This window comes from Leptosomus discolor, chromosome 8 (genome assembly GCF_034619465.1).
Source record: "Leptosomus discolor isolate bLepDis1 chromosome 8, bLepDis1.hap2, whole genome shotgun sequence".
Classification (NCBI taxonomy): domain Eukaryota; kingdom Metazoa; phylum Chordata; class Aves; order Leptosomiformes; family Leptosomidae; genus Leptosomus; species Leptosomus discolor.
The window spans coordinates 41,548,709-41,563,439 of record NC_141398.1 but is presented as its reverse complement, the minus strand read 5'-3'; the positions used below and the strand labels follow the sequence as shown (position 1 = coordinate 41,563,439).

The following is a 14,731-nucleotide window of genomic DNA, read 5'->3' as shown; positions in this document are numbered from 1 at the left end:
TGTTATTATCTTCAGCTGAAGCTGATCAGGTGTTGAGTGGCATTTGAGCAGCACATCCAGGCAGCTATTTGCATGAGAAATACGCTATGAAGATGAGACTTTGATGTATTCGCAACTTCTGAATTCCCATTATGTTTTTGATTGTGCCGCCTGTTGGGAGAGCCTGGGACGACTTTCCCTTTGCTGAGCTGGGACCCAAGAAGAGAATTTCACGCTCTGCTCCTCCACGTTATCTTTTCCATTCTGAGATAACTTTTCTGCTCCTCTCTATAATCTAAGAGAAGCCTGGAGAAATGCGTTAACGACAGCAAGTCAGAGGCCATCAGCCTTGCCTTAGGGAGACAGAGATATGCCGGGGAAAGAGAGGGAGAGATGCTGGATGGTAGACTCATGGCTGTTTTGGTTGGAAGGGATCTCTGCAGGGCTCTAGTCCCTAGTAGTGGGATCACCACCAGCACTGGATCAGGTCAGCCCTGGCTTTGCCATGCTGAGTCCTGAAGACCTCATGGGATGCTCTCTGGATAACCCCTTCCAGTGCTGCGCTGCACTGGGCTTGTTATTAAGAGCTAAAGCAAATAGTCATGGTGGGAAATTTCCAGAAATACCTTTTTTTCCTGCTGGAAAATGCTGATTTGCTTAAACAAAGTGTTGGGCTGAACTGGTCAACGTAGATGGAGCTTCTGACCTGAGACCTGGAGGTTACGTGGGGGACCAGCACTCACCCAAAGATCTGGCTGCTGGAATGCTCAACTTGAGCTCATAATCCCTGGGCTGTTGGACACCCTGCTGCAACATGTGCCCTGTCTGGTGTTGCCATCCCACCCTTCCCTGGATCTCAAAGATGGCAACATGTTTCAAGAAAGGCAGGCAGAGAAGTAAAAAAGGCTTTTAAGTGCTTTAAATCAATGGAAAAGCAACAGAAAGTCAGCACAGGGATAACTCAGATAAAAGCCTATCTGCTGGATAATCTGCAATCAGGGATGCTGTGAGGCAAAGATGTGACTTCCCAGGGATCTTCATTAGCTCAGGTGCTCATCGAACCACACTTCAACATTGGGTGGGGTTTTTGAGGGAGAAGTGTATTTCTCTCTGGATACACAGGAGGCACAGCGATTACTCTGGGCAACCCCCTCCTCTTGCTGGTTGTGCAGTAGTAATTACTCTGGGCAAGTTCACTTAATTAAACCCACGAAGGAGATGCTCTCACAGCGTGGTTGTTGCTATTTAAACTCCCATGTACAAGGGAGGAGTATCGTGCTTCAAGGACTTTTGTTTTTCTTTGAGATAGTTGGATGTGAACCAGCAGAGAAAATGATTTCCCTATTGCTAATATGTTTATCTGGTCAAATTATTCCAGTGTATTTAAATGGTGGTGGGTGGTGAGCAATAAACAGTCCTTTTTGTGGACAAATTGGCTTGGACTCTGATTTTTCAGAAGGTGATGTATGTTGAAAGCTGAGCTCTTGTTCTTGGCTTGTATTTCTGTCATAGAAATTAGGTCCCAAGTGGCAAATGGAGGATCTCAAAAGTATATTTTTGCCTTGGAAAGTAACCTCAAAGGGTGCACATGCCCAGCAAGGTTGAGGATGCAAGGTTGTGCTGCTCCATTTTACAGCTTTATTGGTTGGAAAACAGAGGAAAAAGGCCCGAAAGTAAAAAGATTTGGATTTTCTTGGTTTTTTCTACTTTGAAAGAAAGACTTTTATTTTGGAAAGAGATCAGACAGATGTGGCATCTACTATGCAGAAAAAAACTATGTAACACAGAAGTTTCATTTGAACATTATATTCTGCTTAGCTACCTGGGTTATGGCTTCGATAAGTTCTTTAATTAGTCGAAGTATTAATGTAAGAATGCTTAAAATTAAAAACTAATTCACAGACAAGTGTTCTCATAGCTGAAAGATTTCTTTTCTTTCCTGAAAAAATGAGAACAAGTTGTTGCAGTTTTTCTTTTTAGTTTATTGTGGCTTATGGGAATATTGAATATTTGGCAGCTGAAAAAAAGATTAACTAATGCTCACCTAAATATTTTCATGACACAAGGCTTCATGGTATGTGACCACTCCAAAAACCTCCACTGAAGGGCAGTGCTGGGATGAAGGGTTAGGGATGGTGAGGGTATTCGTGGGGAGCCACCACCTCCTGTTTCATGAGGCTTGAAACCCAAATCCTGAATATTTGCATCATAAAAAATCCTACTGGCATAACAAATGGGGTGGTTAGTGATTAAAACGCCAGAGCAGCTTGTAAATTGTTTTGAATCTGGGTATTGCTCATCCCTTGCATTGCTTGTTCATCTGTGCAGTGCCTACATTGGGCAATAAAACTCCCGTAACACCGATGAGGACGTGGCTGTGTGTCAGTGATGTTCCCAATGGACACGCTCCTGTGGGATGGAGGCATGCCAGGAAATGCTGTGGATCGTGCTCAAGTACCCATTGATTTCTCCTTAGAAATTTTCATCTGAACTTTATCATATTTTTTATTAAGTCAGCTTATGACTTCAGTAATTTCTTTAATTGGGCTTATTCTTAATGCAAGATGGCTTAAAATTAAAAGCAGCTTCTCAGCCAAGTTAACATTCAAGCACAATTAAGTTCAATAATATGATGGCAGGACGTGAGGAAATAAAAGCCCTTTTTTGGCAGTGGCAGATCAATTATTACAATGCAAAACTACATGGAATACAATAATAGATTTTTTTTCTCAGTAATGTGCCCTAGCTGCAAACCTGTAACCACTTCAGTAGGTGTTTATAAACACTAACTGGCTCCTGAAAAATGCTATTGAAGCGCTTTGTGGGTGATGCTGATGTAAAAACTACTCCTATGTATGAGCCTGAGGGTATCAGTTGACTTCCCAGGCTCTGTGCTGGCAAGAGCTTTGACGGAAGACCAGCCATGGTCCTCAGGCAGGCATGGGGCTGTGCTGGAGTTGGAAATGCATTATCTGGAATTCTTCCACCACCTGAATTCTCTCTGCCTGTGAATTGCTGAGGCTTCATGTTAGCAATCACATGCTGCCAAAGCACTGTGGACTGTTTGATCGGGAGTCATCTCTTTTGGGTAGCATTTCAGATCTGCATATTCAGCGGGCTTGGTCATGAGAATGTCAAGTCAGGGAAATCAAGCTTGCAGCATTCCCAGGGAGTTTTGTAGGATTCAGTGAAGTAATTCCAGGGTTTGAGAAAGACAATAAATCTCCAAGTGACTTAAGATAAAGGAGTGTAAAAGCTCATTTTGCAGGGAGATGCATGGGCTGCCTGTACCTCCTGTCGAAGCTTGTGCCAGTGCATCTGCTGCCAGCAGCTGCCACAACCACATATCCTGCACCGCAAATGTGTCTGAGACAAGAGATTACTTTCTTATACTCTGACAAACATCAGTTACCCAAAAGAGTGAGTAATTCAGTGACACATGATTTTACAGTGTGAGACAGGTCAGATGGCACCTTTCTGGCAGCCAGCATCTTATGGGATAGAGATGTTCGCGTTCCCCTCCAGCATCTGGTAGGTCCCATAGCTCAGAAGTGGCAGTGAAGGGGTCCCCATTACTTTCACCTGGGGGGTCTGCTTTTGGAGAGAACCTGGGCAGGGGTGGCACTGTGAATTTGGGGAATTTGCTCCCCAGGTATCCCCAGCACACTCGTGTGTTTCTGCTTAGCTCTCGTGCACCTGGCTAATGTGCCTAGGGGATGAAATGCATCTAATGAGAGGCCAGCAGAGCTGCGGGAACTTGCATCTTCTCAAGCAGAGTCTAAATACAAAGAAAAAAATCTCCTATATTAGTGTCTCTGCTAAAGCAGAAGCTCTCTTCATGCCATTTGAGTGGGAAGTCCAGCCTGGGCCCCGTCCTGCTGCCACGCACAGCCTAGCAAGGCTGCTCTGCTCGCATGGGGTCTGAGCCTGCTGCAGAAGATGGCAACAGATGTCAGCAGAGATGAGCTTTTCCTGGGTACTTCAGCTTGCTGCAAAGGCACCACACTTCGTGTCAGGAATCCTCAATGACAGGGTTCAAATATGACCTTGGTAGTGAAGAGCAATCCCAAATTAATGCTTTTCCACTGTGCATCAACCCTTCAGAAGGATATCTCATCCCAAGAAAGGGCCAACAGCAAGTGAAAGCTTCAGATCATGGAGGCAGGGAAGAGCCCAGGCCCTGGGGGCTAGGAGCAGACCTGTTGATCAGGCAAGAGGTCGGGAGGATTTCAGGATCCAGGGCAGGGCTGCGGGAGGATGCTGCTAGTGAAAGTGGTATTGAAAGCATCGCTTTCCCTAATCTGCTTATGTTGACAGGTTAGACAGAGGAGGGATGAGTTCAGTTAAAGAAATAACTTTCCAGGAAGTAAATGGATTGATAAAATACAGTTCTATTAATAGATCATTCCATGCTTGAACGGCACTAATAATTGTGTGGGAATCTGAGGCACAAAAAGATCAGCAGCAATCTTTATTTCCCAAGCAGGTTGTCTCTTGAGATGTCATTACATAAATGAAATGTTCGTGTATTAAGAAGTAATTGTGCAATTTTGTCTGAAGGGAGTTCTGGGCAGGAACTGTGCACAGCCCTGCGGATGCTTCACAGGGGCAGAATCATGAGAAAAGTAAATTTTGCAAATGTTTATTCTGAGCAAATGGAGACGAACACATTCATGTACTGCATCGGGTGCCTCACCGGGACGTTGCCAGGGTAGATATTTGGCAGGAAGGCAGAGGTGTTGCTGTGCTGCGTGGGCCAGGTCCCCCATAGGCACAGGTCTGCCCTCTGGCGGGGGGGTGCACAAGTCCTCATTTCCCCCGTCAGGTAATAGAATATCCAAAATAACGTGTGGACCCATCCCAGCTGCATGGATGCTGAACATGCAGAGGTGTGTGGATACCCTGAGTGGCACCAACCATTGTCTTCTTCTTAGGCTGTCCCTACTGGTGGCTGGGGGATGCTGAGGGGGTGGATGATGTTGCAGGTGGTTATCTGGGGTTAAGCCTGCAGAAATCCTAACTGTAGCCTTCATGTGTCCCTTACATTAAAATTGACTTTCTCTCTCTTTTTTTTCCTGCTTCCTCCCCTGCCTTGTCCTCCCCCTCTTCCAGCAACGTGGATACCAAGGAGCTGTGCGGTGAGTGCAGTCCCTCCCTCAGGGCAAAAGCAACCGTTATGTGTATGTGTGCTTTTGAAAGATGCATGAAACCCACTACAAAGCTGGTGATGCCATGGTGGCTGCAGAGCTGGGGGGTCTCGGCACTTCTGCTGCTTTGCCCCTTATTCCACAGGAAAACTGGCAAAACTTTTCTTCATTTTCTTGCCACACAAACGGGGTCAGAGCTGAGTGGAGCACCTGGCTCCTGTTCAATAACAAGCTGGAGTTTAATTTCTGGCAATGTCATGGCTTCCAGCTCCACTCTGAAGTTCAGTAATCCACTATCCCTCTGCAATACCCATAACGTGTTTCTCCTTAGGCAAACCTTCATGTTTCCCAGCAGGCTGCCTAAGGAGTACAGCACCTCTGCTGCACCTCCCACGGCTTGCAGAAATTAAAGGCTGAAAAGAAAGTCTCTGATAATGTTTTGTCCCACATCTTAACCAGAAAGGGAATTTTTCCTACCAGGATTTCTCAAGGGCTTTGTCTCCATGGGAGGTGACGCATGTGCGGGGCTCCTGCTGCTCACTTGGGTATGTTTTTCCATGGACACTTGGTACTGGGAAATCTATCCTGTGCCCCAACTTTTTGGGAGGAAATGGGGAGATGGAAGTGTGTGGCCTTGAAGAGGGCTCATCCGTCTCTTCTCCTGTGCCAGGATGCAGAAAAACATATAAAGCCACCTCAGCAGGTCTTCACCATTTTTACCTTCATCTCTTTGCCACTAATTACAGCCTGCAGAGATCTGGCTGAGAGTGGATTGCCCAGCCAGAAAGGTGCTTGCCGGGGCGCCAGTGCCAGCACCAGGCGGTTACTCATTATACCCGATACTTTAAAGACCTCTCTGTCCATCACAGCCTGTGGGTCTGTCTGCACCAGAACACCGGCTAAGGTTTCTCTCCTCCTGGTGTACTTTGTCGCTGCCCACATCCTGCCTTTCTCACTGCAGCACTCTGCAGGATTTTGAGCATTCAAGCCTGCAGCAAACTTTCAGCTGGTTATCCCTGCTTCGTGTTGTCTTGGTACACAAGAAACTAAGGCTTCCATAAAACCCTTTTGTTTTGCTGACAATACAATGGACTGGTTCCCATCACTCCTTTCTCGTTGCGTTAGATTCTTTTGTCAGCTGACCCAAGAAATCAAAACACCACAGCTTGTACCATCGACTTTGCCAGGAAATACAGGGTTAGTAACGTTGCTTGACCCCACCCTGCTTTCTCCACCAGTCTGATAAAATCAGAAAATCACATAGCTGTCACCCAGCATGATCCCACCTCACCTCGCTGCCTTTCTGAGTGGTGAAGCTGCCAGGAGAGGAGGGAGATAAACCCACCACCTCCTGCAGGAAGCCGGAGGAAGGATCGATCAACGTGAGATCCTGCCTAGATCCATTTTCTGCTGAATACCTGCCCTTGCCTGCAATTTCTTATTTGCTTGCTACTCTTCTAAGTATTAATTTAAACATAAAACCTCTTTTTTGGCTAAATGGAAGCTGTAATCTCTCTCTTGAAATGGGTTGCGTGTTGTAAGTCATTGAAAGCATCTTAAAAGGGATTTATTGAGCCCTGCAACTTGTATGACTAATTTGATATGGCTTAATCCATATCAGATAGCATCCTAAAAAATTCTGTTTTTTTTTTTTTCCTGCCAACTAATGCAACAGTCACCAGCATATAGACTGACTTAAACATGGTTGTGTAGTTCCTCATCCCCAGAGGAGCTCCCAGTCATAGGACAGCTTGCAGCTCTTAATATGCCCAGAAAATACACATACAGCTACCGAATTGTACCCACCACCCTTCAGTTTAAATGAAACACACTGACATTGTGTGCAACAGTACAAGCTGTCCAGTGAAATGAGGTGTAATCTACAAATGGGAGATGCACATCAACCCACTGCAACCAGGATAGTGGGCGATGGCTTTGCTGGGGAGAGGCAAGTGGGGGACACTCACCTCTTCCCACACCAGCCCTGGGTTTCTGTGGTGCTCATCTACTGAGCATTGATCCCATTGCTCTCCATAGACATGTAGGAGCTATGAGCAAGAACTATGCAGGATAGGAAGACCTGATCACAGATGTTCATGTGAATAAACAAGGCTAAAACTGTAGGACTGAATACTTCAGTTAAGTCAATACTGTTCTCCTCCCAGGTCCTCCTTGCTTGGTCTCGAGGGCTGTGCTCTGCCCCCAGCAGCTCATTTCTCCTGAAATGTATGGGTCCAGCTTTTTATTTCAGGACTTACAAGAAGTCTTTATGATTAAAATCTGCTCGGCTTTTCTTTCCCAAGTAAAGTAATAAGAATAACACAGATAAACTCACTGGAGTGAGAATAAGCTGTTTGGCTTATCATGGAACCACAAACAGCTGCTGTCAATCATACTGCGACATTCTGGTTTCTGCCAAAATCTTCTTCCCCTTGGATATGTTCTCCGGCTGTAAATAGCTATAGGCACTTCTAATTAAGCCAAGAAAACCTAATTAGTGGGATTGTTTCCTGAAGTTTATGTCTTGTTGCATTCTGCGGAGATGTCACCTTGGTGTGAAGCTTTGTGTCTTAGTGCTAGTGGCTTTTAAGGAACAGCTTTTAGCTGTAGTCTGTGTCAATCACCCAAAACCAGGGTAACTTCACGTCTATGCTGCAGACTCACTGCACGTCTCAATCGCTGGACTTCTCACTGTTTCCATTGTGAACAGTGAATTTCAGGACTCCGTAGCTCATGCATGAAACTGCACCGGGGCTCATATGTGTCATGGAGCCATTGGCCATGTGGGAACGCTCCAATTTTGGCTGTATTTTGCATCAGTGAAGAGCAGCTAGGATTGCATCTGGACACTTCCAGAGCTGTGGTGCAGCCTGACACAGATCACCCTCCCACAGGAGGGATGAGGACGGCGTGGAGAAAGTGTGGACTCCGTGGAGAATACATGCTTTTGGGTCAAGCTTGCAGCTTCATTCTTTTCCTTTTGAGGCATATTTCACTCTCAGAAGTCTCTGTAACCTATGATAGTGGGCTGAGGTGCAAATACAATGGGAATGTAGAGGAAGATGTAAGGCCAGTCTCAGCTTGTATAAATTGAGATGAACCTGGCAGATACTTGGATGCTTTGAGTGGTAAAGGCTGTCAAGGGAATGGAAAGGAGATTTCTTTTGAGACTTCTTCCTCCATGTTGGCAATAGGAGGGAGAGAGACAAGATACGGTCAAATGCAGAAGTGGGCATGGAAATGAAGCACCTTCTAAGTTATTTTCAATGGGAGCTACTGTGCCTTACATCTCTTTTTTACAGTGGTCCCAAACTTCATGGGAATTGCACTGCTTCCCATCACTGCAGGACAAGTTGTGACTTTGGCTCAGGACATAGAATACAAAAATATACCTGAAACCACCCTCTCAGGTTTTTCTTTCCACCAATAAATAGACCTTGCTGTGGCACTTAGCCTTGAAGTGTTAAGTTACATCAACATTTCCCATCATGTCCCTCTTGGTTTTCCCAGACTATTTTGCTGACCATATGGGAGACTATGAAGATGTCTTGGCCTCACTGGAGACACTGAACCTCTCCATCCTGAAGGCAATGGACTACACAAAACGGGTAAGTCCTCCTTACTGTGCCTTGTGCCCCACAGTCTTGGAGTGAACGGTGCAAATGTTGGGTTAACAAAGCATCTAAATCTGAAGTTCGTCCTACTCAGCAGTGATGGCTCCTCGTGCTCTTGCATTTGTGCGGCAAGTGGATCATTGCAGCGACATGAATACAATGGATTTTTTTTGTGTTAACAGGAGATGAATCTTGAAAATCTTGACCAGATTTTGACCAAGGTATCATTGCCATGTGCAGTAGGTGATGGTGGTGTGGAGTATTTGTGGCAGAGCACCTTACTTTCTCAACAGCCTTCCTAGATCTGGCAGGCAGTCTTGGCTGTGACACGGCTTATGCTCTGCATTGCCTGAAGCGTGAAGGTGCTCCAGTTGTCTTCAGACAACATTGTCTGTGAATCTCTTGGGTGGGATTTTAAATGCATGAGTTCTTGTTAGCGTTATTGGGAGTCCTTCTGGAAACTTTGTACTACAGAGCTGCCATTAAATACAGCTTCCATGTTGGAAGGCAGCCTGAGTTCCAACAATGTGATTGCTCAGGTGTGCAGCCGCTGTGTTAGAAACTAGAGGGCCGTGTGTTTGAAGGACTACAGGGGAATCATACAATCACTAAAACCAACTTAATGTCCTATTTTATATCTGCAGAGTACCCCTAGCTTCTTAAAAAATCCACCATGTACCTTAATGATACTGTTAATAATGGACTACTAAGACAGTGGCACTGATCAAGAAGTGTATTGAAGTTTATTTACGAATACCTAGAAAATCTGAGCTGATGTACCGGATAAACATCACTGCTGAGTGGTGCACCATTCCTTTGGTGTCTTACCAGGAGAGAAGAGCTCTTGTTTCTTTGAAACCATTTTCCTGTCCTTTCCATACCACTTAATAAAATAACAGGGCTGTATTGGTAATATTTATGACCTCAGGATAATCAATCCTTCTCCCACTCTGCCTTCAACTGTATTTGCATCATTCTTTTGTACCGCAATGAGAGCGTAGTCTTCACTGGTGAGCAGTAGTGTGGTGCACTGAGGACCAAGCCAAGGAGGGAGGTTTTGCTTTTTCCAAGCACATGTAAGGGCTTCCCAGTTCAACTCCAGCCCTCCTCTGAGTAATCCAAATTGAAATCTCCCTTCCATTTATCTTTGAAGCTAAAGGAGAAACTCAAATTACTCTACATTAAAGATGTGGTCATGATAAGTAGTTCTAGGAATTAAATGGGAAACAGCAAATTTCTCTTCCCCCTGGTTGCTGAGTAAAGACTCTGATTTCCTCGCTTGATCAAAATCCATCCTTTTTAATGTTTGTGAGGAGGGCTGCATGGAAAGTGAAGCCACATGTTTCCCATTTTGATGTCTTGCCACAATAAACTAAAGGCAGAAGTCTTTGGCCAAGCAGTGATGTGTCTGGAAGTGTTTATGAATTTTTATGACCATTATGAGAAGGTAAAAAAAGAGGACAACAGTAATAGTTCATTTTTTTCTAATTAAGTTGCTGAGTCTGTTCATACTTCGTTTATATTCATTATTAGCAAATTTTCTGGCAGTCAGATTCGCCAACTATGTATTTTAAATACAGGTTAACATGCTAATAGAGATCACAGTAATTCACTCCAACTTGCTAGTTGTGATACTTTCCACCATTGCTTTTCGAATGTGAGGTTAAATATACATGACTAATTCCTCCCAGTGTTTTCCAAGAGGAAGGTGGCTTATTCTCTGTTTATAAATTAGGCATCTGAGCATGTGGGTATTATCTTGCATAAGAAATCTGCAGCAGAAGCAGGATGGTTATTCATAATCCAAATCCACTGCTTTCATAACAATGCCTTTCTTTCTCCTTGATTCAGCAACTTGAGGCAGGATTCACCTGCCTTAATTACAAAGGGTAAATGTTATTTACATAGACCTGAGCTGGTGACCTCCACCATGATCTTGTGGTGGGAACCAGGGAGATCCAGAGCACTGGAGGTATCTTCCTCCTGTGATGCTAAAGGATTACATTTTTCATCTCAAATGCAGACATTCCCCTTCTAGACGGGTAAAGCCAGATGAGCGAGTGCTGCCCCAGCATCCCCTCATCACTCCCATTTTATCAGCCCATCGGGTATGTTGCTCTTCGCTGCCTGACAGACTTTTGGCAAGCAAGCAAGTGGAGCAAGACTCTTTCACAGAGAGGCGCTGGCAAAGTAGTATGTCGTGAAAAACATTGTTCCCTGCCATGATTTTGTGAACAAAGTGGTACAAACCTCATCAATGAATTATTCAAACGCAGATGCTTTGTTCAAGTAAAGAACTGAAGAAGAAAAAAAAAACCAAACCGAAAACCAGAAAATAAACTGTTGTAGGTGGTAGAGAAACTCATCTCCAGTGTGCAGACAGGACAGACTTCCAGGCAGCATCAGAAGCTTTTCCTGAGTCTGAACCATTAGTGCTTATTTTCAAGATGTGAGATTTTTTTCACTAAAAAAAAAAGTACTTGTTTCCTAGACTTTCTGGTTTTAGTGTCAGGATTGCCAAAACAGTGTCGGAAAAAAAGGCTTCTTGTGACCCAATCTGATAAAATAATCTGGCTGAGTTCTTCTCACCAGTTTCCAGCTGATGTGTGTCCCCGTACCCCAGCCTAGGGGACATCACAGGGGTGTTTTATTTCTTCCAGGGCTGGGACCACACCTGCAGGATAAGGCTTCAGCCATTATTTTCAGGAAAAGATCCATCCCAGGATTGCAAAAGCCAGTGTGAGCTCCCACTTGTCTGATGGGTCTCCCCATAAAGGTCTCCTTCTTCTCCGTCTCCTCCACGTGTGATGCTGTAACCCAGGGATGCATGCTGATGTCAGGATGTTTGGGAGAGATGTACATATAAATATATTTTTGGAAGCACTGGATCAGGGAAAAGACTGCTGAAGCAGCAGGTTTTGGTAGGATCCAAGTGTGGTTTTGTGCCCCTGGTGCTCGAGCCTGTTGCTGTCTCTGCAGCTTTTCCTCGAGGCCAGAAAAGGGCTTGGTGCTGATGCTGAGCACTGTGACCTGTGAGCAAACTGCTTTGCTTGTGAGATGCTCCTCCTCCTCTATATTAAAATAAGCATTTCATCAGCTGGAGAAGACTATCGATCATTTGAGAGTGTTCCTTGTTCCCTCCCTTTCCCCTCCATTAAAAAAAGTACTCGGTGCAAATGATAAATGAAGCCTAACCTTCTTCTGTGTTGGCTTTCTGATGAGAAGTGCCTGCTGACAAGAGGGGCTGGATAGCCGTGGTATTTAATTGCTGTTTATATTTCTCACCTTAAAAGACAACTGATTATTTCTTGCTCATAAAAAGAGAAAGCAGCAATTATCTCATGCTGGAGGAGCTCATAAAGTATCAGCAGTAATTAGATTCAATACTGGAAGGTCTCACACAGCAAAACAGAATCTGTCATTGTAATTATTTTCCAATACAGTGATGTCCATGCTGCATTGAAATGACTGCCAATGACAATGGGAAATGCAAAGTTAAGTTGGAGAGAAAGGAAATGGACTTTCAGGATCTAGAAAAAGCTGATGGCAGGAGATATCCTTATATAATTTTCATTTACTGTTTTATACCACAGTTGGCGAACACCAAAACTAACATGACCAGGAGGGACGTGGTTTGTGTGTCTGGTGTTGAAGGGTGTGTGGGGTGTGTGGGAGCTGGGGGACTGGAACCAGGTGAATGCTCTCCCGTTTGGTTACTGCCCCCCCTCTGCCTCGGGCTGCCTGCTGTGGGATGGTGCCCAGCCAATGCGTCCACCATTCTTGCCAGCCTCGAGGCGTGCTGGGGATGAGGGAGCAGGGTACAATGCCTGGGGAGCCCGAGGGACAGCACTGGAGTGGTGGTTACCACTGAACAACACCCTCACCCAGACGCCCTGGGAAATGTGCTTTAGCTTGGTAAAGAAAAGCACATTTTGTGGGTTTTTTTGAACCCCAGAGGCTCAATTAGAGGTTCCTGCTGGGTACAGCTTCCACCGCCTGCCACAGTGGGGTTGCTCCCACTCCCTGCTTTTGCCAAATAAGCACTTTGCGGCACTGTGTATGGAAGTATTAGCAAGGCTGACCTTTAGCGGTAAGGCAAACTTTAAAAGCAAGCTGCAAAGAAGTCCCAAAAATGCTGAGTGAGGAACGCCCTCAAGGGCAAAGCAGCTCAGATTTAATGGCAAATCATTCTTTTCTGGAGGTGCTCCTGCTGGGCAGCAGGTGTGTTCAAGAAGCACTGGTGACCATCCTTGATGTGTGCTCTGTCCCAGCTGGAAAGAGAGTGCTTGGAAAGAAAAATTACCCAAAATCAGAGCTGAAATTGCAACAGTCCCCCATGCCCATATGCGAATGAAATGGAGCTGATCTCTCTGGTGCTCATGAACACAGTGTGGGGAAAGGCTGAGATGCTCTGCTTCAGTGAGGGCCAGGAATGAAGTAAGCAGAGTAGGGGAGGGGGGTGCTGATAAACTAGGGGGGATTCGGAGACTGACTTCAGGCAAGAATGAGGGGCAGCAGCTGGAGGGATTTATGGAGGAGGCCTGAGGACTTGTCGGTGGCCCTGGACCACCCTGTGTTTGATATTCGCTATCGCTTTTGGTCCTGGATTGGAGCAAAAGGAGATGTGAAAGATGGTGTTTCACTCCTTGCTTGCTTGCTGTCTGCTCCACTGCCAGTCTGTCATTTGCCAAAATCCTTTTTTATCTCATTTAATGGACCTGGGTGGAAATACGACTAAGTGGTGACACATCATGCACCCCCTGAGAGTCTTCTCATGCCAGGGTGCCAAATACCACATCTTATGGACAGGCACCGTACCCAAACCAACTGCAAACACATTTTCCCCCGAGAATCATTATTTAGATGTGAGAATTTGTAAATCATAAAGGGAAAACTGAGTGTACTGACCTTCAATACCAGCTGCTGGCAATCCAGCAGGGCTGGGGAGCTCACAGGTATATGCATACGGGTGAATAAGTTTGCATACATTATTCGTGAGTGAAATTGTTCCTGACACAACTCACCCTTCTTGTCTCTCCCTTGTGACATGTCATCTCAGCGAACAGGAGATGCTGGGCTACTGGGGCTTGGTGGGAGCTGCTGCAGCAGACCTCCTCTCCCCGCTGCTGGTGCTGGTGTGGCTGTGGGTCTCCCCCAGCTTTCAGCCACCAGCAGCACACTGCAAAAGAGCGCTTGCTTGAGCAGCTCAGTTACAAGCCCAGAGCAAGCACCATCTGCCACCAGTCTTGGATGCTAAAAATGGTGGATGGATTTTTGTTGTTTTATAGCACAGCAATATAGAGTGCTCTCATTTGCATTCTTACCTGCCAAAATTAAGCTTGCCAAATGTGATATTGCTCTTTTGTGAATGATGACACTTCAAGATAAAATAGTCAGTAGCAATAATGCTTAAAAATGCTATTTTCCTCCCACCTTCCACTTAATCCTCTATCTCGTCCTTTCATTTTACCTGGGCAGGTTTTCTTCTGCTCTGCTGAACAAATGGTGTTCATATCAAGGTTATCTGAGGCTCCTGGAGCAGTGCTTTGCTGCAGCAGGAGGCTGGCCCGTGGCAGGGTGTAACAGCAACAAGGTGGTAGCAGCTCTAGGTAGTGCCCAGCCCAAACAGCATGAGCTCAGGGCTTCTCATCGACATTGTGATCTGGCCCCAACTCGGCTCGCACTGTGCCATGGTGGTTACATCAGCATCAGCTGAGGTTTCCTGGTCTGGACTTGAAGCCCATGGGGTACCAGTGCAACATAGCACATCTATTGCTTCATCTTTCCTCCTGGGCAACTTGGTGCCCCACTGCTTTGGAGAAGCGCTTCTATGGCTTCCTTGCTGCCGAACACAGGAACAGCTTATCTCCTGGCACTCTGTGCCTGGCTGAAGCCCATGAGATCCTGTGCACCTTGTCATTATCTTCCACCTTGGAAGCATTTGGCTCTTCTTTAGGGGTCAGGATGTTTGCTCAAATGGTCAGTTTGCCT

General features: G+C 45.6%; 1 protein-coding gene across 1 annotated transcript in view; it reads left to right on the top strand.

The window, feature by feature from the left end:
- NECAB2 (N-terminal EF-hand calcium binding protein 2) overlaps window positions 1-14,731 on the top strand; it is an 85,545-nt gene that overhangs the window by 56,924 nt on the left and 13,890 nt on the right. The window contains exons 4-5 of the mRNA XM_086469391.1: window positions 5,092-5,117; window positions 8,637-8,734. Of these exons, the coding sequence (XP_086325517.1) occupies window positions 5,092-5,117; window positions 8,637-8,734 (124 nt within the window). The remainder of the gene's footprint in view (window positions 1-5,091; window positions 5,118-8,636; window positions 8,735-14,731) is intronic.